This window comes from Rutilus rutilus (genome assembly GCF_951802725.1).
Source record: "Rutilus rutilus genome assembly, chromosome: 10".
Classification (NCBI taxonomy): domain Eukaryota; kingdom Metazoa; phylum Chordata; class Actinopteri; order Cypriniformes; family Leuciscidae; genus Rutilus; species Rutilus rutilus.
In genome coordinates this window covers 41,124,057-41,129,807 of record NC_140215.1, presented here as the reverse complement: position 1 = coordinate 41,129,807, position 5,751 = coordinate 41,124,057, and the positions used below count along the sequence as shown (strand labels likewise).

The window sequence follows — 5,751 nt, the reverse complement described above, 5'->3', positions numbered from 1 at the left end:
TGCTTTGCTGTAGCTCTATCTGACATCTAGAGCAGAAAAAAGTACAATGATGTCTGGGACAAGTGCAAAATCAGGTAACCCAAGTGTTGCACTATAAGTTAACAAATGATATGATTTTAACTTAATAACCCAAACCCTTTGCATCCAAGTAACTTTTTTTTTTATATAACCCTTTATACAATAGAAACTGCTTCAAAGCAGCGTCCCCCTATTTACAGGAAAGTACTAAATTCAATGATTCAATTCTGGCGTAAAGAGGCGGTAGCAAGACAACAGTAACTGTAATGATAATTGTGTAAATGTCATGCTTTATGAAATAAGTTTAATTCAGCTATAACCAGCCCTACTGAAAACAGCAGTCGCAACGTCGTTATGTAGCTCATGGCAGTTCAATATTGATTAAATTCAGTTCAATAACAGCGTTGATGTTGCAAACTTCAATTTTGATGCTAATCTGAACTGTAGACACTAGGTGGTGCTCTTGGGTATTTTTGCTGCTCAACCACTGCACAATAAAGAAAGACGGTTTGATTCTAAAGTTCGATTTTTTTTTTTTTACTTATCCAACAATTTAAATGAAACTTAAAAAATAAAGGAAATTAAATTATGAATTTACACACTTGTGACTGTTGAACGGTCAGTGTAGGAATTTAACAGAAAGTATAGGCTGATTAGGCTGTTGCTACTGGAATGGTGGGTCCATTAAAACTCATGCAGTCATCAAGTACTCTTCCCAGTTTATTTGTGGTGACATATAGGAGTAGACATTTCACAGATGGCAGTGATGGTAATTGTTGGTTTCTAAAACCCATAAACAAAACCATTAATTAATACAAACACAATTGCAAATCTTAAATCATACATCTCAAATCAGCTTTAACAATCAAATGAGTATAACATTAAAGAACTACTAAACAACTAGAACTCAATATATCAAACACATAATCCTTTAAACTAAACAAACAATCAAAAGGAAACTTACATGGTCAACAACGCAACAATTCCACACAAGCCATGTCTGAACAACAGCTTTTTGGTTCAAACAAGAGGAGACTGAAACATAATTAGTAAGGGGCCACAGGTGCTCTTTATCAAGACTCAGTCAGCCAATCAGATCACAGCAGGATTTTCTACAGCCGCCCCCAAATATGTTAACATATTTGTATTTACAGAAAGTTCATGTGATTGAATTATCAGAATCAGTCAATTCAGGAAGAACAATCAGACGGCTGACTGGACGAATTAAATATTTCCCTTTGCTGAAAATCTCAGCAACTCTCACTCTTCCATCAGAACTTGGCAAAATCTTACTGACAGTTCCTATAGGCCAGTGTCCCCGAGGAAGCTGAGGTTCCACAATCATGACGATGGCAGAAGGAGCAATAGGATTACCATCAAGTTCCCACTTTTGACGAGTCTGAAGACTTGGAAGATAATCTCGAACAAAACTGACCCAGAATCGATCCGCAAGAACTTGGCTGTGTCTCCACTTTCTACGGGTAAGTAGTTCTGAATCTGCATACACCACTTGAGGAAGAGATGCATCTCGCCGCCCCATCAGTAGGATGTTTGGTGTGATTGGATCAGGGTCTGAAAGATTTGAAGATACATAGCCGAGAGGTTTTGAGTTTAACAACTCCTCAATTTCAACGAGCACTGTATACAAAACTTCCTCTGAGACTACTTGTATTCCCAAAACTACTCGTAATGCCGTCTTAACAGACCGTATCTCTCTCTCCCAAGTACCTCCAAAATGGGGAGAATATGGCGGATTGAATGAGAATTTAATTTGCTGTTGGGCAAGTATCTCTTGGAAAGAGGGACTAAGCCGCGAAAATGCCTCCCGGAGTTCTCTTTCTCCTCCCTTGAAATTAGTTCCTTGATCAGATAATATTTCATAGGGCCTACCTCTACGGGCTGCAAATCTTCGAAGGGCCAAGAGGAAACTGTCAGTATCCATACCAGAGAGGAGTTCTAAATGAAGACACCGTGTCGTCTGGCATTTGAATATAATGCCCCACCTCTTCTCATGTCGGCGACCTACTTTGATGGTTAAAGGCCCAAAACAATCCATACCCGTCGACCAAAAGGGGGGCTTATACAGGCGAAGTCTGGAAACTGGTAGATCGGCCATTCTAGGAACTGAAGGCACACCTTTCCACTTCCTACATTCAAGACATGATCTCTGGATCTTCTTTATTAACTGTCGCCCTCTCAGAACCCAGTATTTCCGACGAAGCTGAGCGAACACTCTTTGTGGTCCTGGATGGCACAGAGTGGAGTCATAATCAGCAACCAAAAGTTTGGTAACATGATTCTCAGGATCTAAAACAATTGGATTAATAGCTTCAAGATCCAAATCCTCACTCTGACGAAGTCGTCCACCCACTCTTATCAGCTCTGTAACGGGATCATACTCTGGTGCCAAACCAACTAAACGGCTGTGTGAGGGAGCTCCATGACCATCTTTAAGCAGTTTATATTCCTCAGGGAAATCTTCCATCTGGGCTTGACGCAAAATACATAATTCTGCTTGTGTTTGAGAAGGTTTAGTCTCAGCTCTTAATTCCATAGAGAGGTGCTCAACAGTTGCTGCAATCAACTCTGACCAGGTATTGAATTGAGATGCATCATACTTTAGAGAGTTTACTGATGCTTGATTAAGTCCACAAAACAAAGGTTTTCTCAGCTCTGTCCCAACCTCCTCTGTTCTTAAGGCTGGAGATTTTGGCCATTGCTGATGGGGCAAATATAGAAAGGGAGGTCCTTGAAACCAGGAACTGGTTGCGGACAATTGATCAAGTCTCTTGCCCCGAGTGATGTCATCTGCTGGATTACTTACAGTGTCAACATATCTCCACTGATCCGGACTAGTATACTCAAGAATCTCTGTAATGCGGTTTGCAACGAAGATCTTGTACCGGCAGGATTCGGATTGGATCCAGGTCAACACAATTGTGGAATCAGACCAAAGTGTCACCCTTTCAACATCCAAGGTAAGTTCCTTTTGCAACAGGTTTGCCAGCTGAGCCCCGGTCAGAGCAGCACACAGTTCCAAACGAGGAATAGAAATGGTCTTCTTCGGTGCTACCCTTGAACGAGCCATAACCAGAGATATAGAAATCTCACCATTTCCGTTTACCAGACGCAAATAGGCAACTGAACCATAGGCCTTTTCGGATGCGTCGCAGAATATGTGAAGCTCTCTGCTGACTGGATCTTCCCAGTTCGTTCTTGGACCATACCATCGAGGTACTTGGAGCTTGACCAAATCTGGCAACTCTCCTTCCCATGCCTTCCAAGCTGCCTTGATCCCCTCTGGGATATCTGGATTATCCCATCCTCTGTTAGGTTTCATCCATAATTGTTGCAGAAGAACTTTAGCACGTGTCGTGAATGGAATGATAAAACCCAGAGGGTCATACTGACGAGCTAGTATACGATATACAACTCGCAGAGTTAGGACAGTATACTCCACTAGACGGTGCTTGTAGCTCAAAGTATCCTGCAAGCAATGCCAACTTAGTCCAAGAGTTCCCTCGCATGGATCTGTGCAGTCATGACTTAACCACAGGTCAGTAGCTACTGAACGAGCTTCGGCTGGTAAGTGGTCAGTCACAGAGACATGGTTACTGGCCCACTGTCGAATCTCAAAACCTCCTTCAGCCAAGGAAGAACGCAATTTCATAAGCATCTCCTTGGCCTCTTTAGTAGTTTGAAAACTTTGTAGGCAATTGTCCACATAAAAGGAATGCAAGACAGAAGACTGCACATCTTGAAATTCAACAGGAAGGTTTTGAACACATTTCTGGAGAGCATATATGGCACAACAAGGGCTACATGTAGCACCAAAAGGCAAAACCTGCCATTCATAGACATCGACTGGATCATTTCTTCTCATATTTCGCCATAAGAAGCGTAGCAAAGGAGAATCAGAAGCCAGGAGACAAACTTGATGGAACATTGATCTAATGTCTCCACTTATCGCAACTTGATGTTCTCTAAACCGAAGTAAAACTCCAATCAAGGAAGGGCCTAAAACCGGTCCAGGTAACAAATAGGCATTCAAACTCTCTCCTTGATACTGATAGGAACAATTAAACACCACACGATGCTTGCCATTATGTTCCACAAGATGGTGGGGAATATACCAAGATTCGTCACTGAGATTAATCTCATTTAACTTCAGTTTCTTAACACATCCAGCTTCAATGAGTTTCTGAATCTCTTTCTCATAAATAGCTGCTTGATCTGGATCCTTAGCTAGCTGTCTCTCCATTCGGCGCAAAGCCGGCATTACTGCCTCTTGAGATGCTTTAAGGACTGGTGCATTCTCAACTCGGAGTAAAGGAGTCACATATCTTTTGATTCCGTTCATTTCTTCAAGCTTTGTTTTCTCGTCTAGACACTCGAGAGCTTTCTTATCTTGTTTAGACCGCAGAGCATGCTTTGGAGTCTGAGAGAAAGGAATTACGTCAACTTGCCATAACTTCTCCACATCTTTATGCAACTGATCCGTGGAGAGAGATGCCTGGAAGAAACACTGAGCCGTGGAATTAGTCTTCTCACCCAAGAAAGTAGGTCCATGTAATGCCCATCCCAGTCGAGTATGCAAAGCAGCTGGACTTCCAGGAGGACCAAAACGTACTCGCTCTTTGGAGCAAAGAAGGTGAGGATGATCAGCTCCCACTAATAACAAAGGTTTAACTCTCTGAAACTCCTCCAGAGGGAGGCCTCTTAGATGTTGGTAGCGTCTCTGTAGGACTTGCACAGGATAAGTCTGTTCAGGTAAGTCAATCATTTGAGCAGTAAAGGCACCTTGTATCTGGTATTTACTTTGCTTGTGAGAAGCTGGAGATATAGTGAAGGAAACCGTTGCACCTTCAATTTTCTCGGTGTCTTGCTGAATGGTTCGAAGAACCAATGATTCTGCCGCCCCATGAAGACCTAAACTCTCTGCTGCAGAAGACATGAGCATAGTTCTCTCAGAACCGTCATCTAGGATGGCATACGTCTCCAGAGTCTTTCCTTTGTGGCTCAGAACTACCTTCACAATTTTCAGAAGAACAGAGTTCGGACCACTTGATCGGCTCAAATAAAATATCCTAGAATCTGGTTTGCGAACATTTACTTCATGCAGTACTCCTAAGTGACGATCTTGACACGATGGACATTTTCCTCTTAAGTCACACTTAGATGATCTATGGGCCCAACCACATCTCCAACAACGATTATTGTCAACAATCCACTTCCGTTTGGCTGCCGTATCGAAGCTCTGAAATTCAGGACAATGACTGAGATGATGATCATTACTGCCACAGCTTGCACATGACGGTTTAAGGCCCTCCTTACCGTGTCGCTGAATTTCGTGGTCTGCAGTTTCAGTGTTCTTTCTTTGAGTGGAATTAACTTCCTGACTTATGCCATGAAGAAAACTAGCTGTGTGATATTGGGACTTGGTAGGCCTTGCTTCTCTTACCTGGTACTTCTTCATACTTCTAGATTGTTCAAACACTTGGGTAGCTAGATTCTGACAATCTGCTTCCTCTTCCAACCAAACTGAAAAATTCACCAAGTTATAGGACTGGTCTGGTCTGGTGGTTTTGGCATATCTTGCAAAACTAGCAACCTGATGTGGTGGAAGTTTACTGAGTAACTGATGGACATGTGATGCACAAGATAATTCCTTTGCTCCTTCTTCATGATCCCAGGATTGAAGCATTCCCACAAGAGCTTGTACCCGTACAGCAA

At 42.4% G+C, this 5,751-nt stretch overlaps 1 protein-coding gene across 1 annotated transcript; it reads right to left on the bottom strand.

Annotated features, from left to right (window-relative positions):
- Positions 1–649: 649 nt before the first annotated feature.
- LOC311298185 (uncharacterized protein) lies at positions 650–5,140 on the bottom strand. Its single transcript, XM_084420907.1, has 2 exons — positions 983–5,140; positions 650–801 (listed from the first exon to the last, which is right to left on the bottom strand). Exon 1 carries the CDS (start codon positions 4,976–4,978, stop codon positions 1,178–1,180), a length of 3,801 nt encoding a protein of 1,266 aa, XP_084277033.1. The 5' UTR covers positions 4,979–5,140; the 3' UTR covers positions 650–801; positions 983–1,177.
- Between the last annotated feature and the right edge of the window lie 611 nt (positions 5,141–5,751).

Excerpts from the sequence above, each read along its gene's own strand:
- LOC311298185 (XM_084420907.1), bottom strand. The coding sequence starts at position 4,978 with ATGCTCATGTCTTCTGCAGCAGAGAGTTTAGGTCTTCATGGGGCGGCA.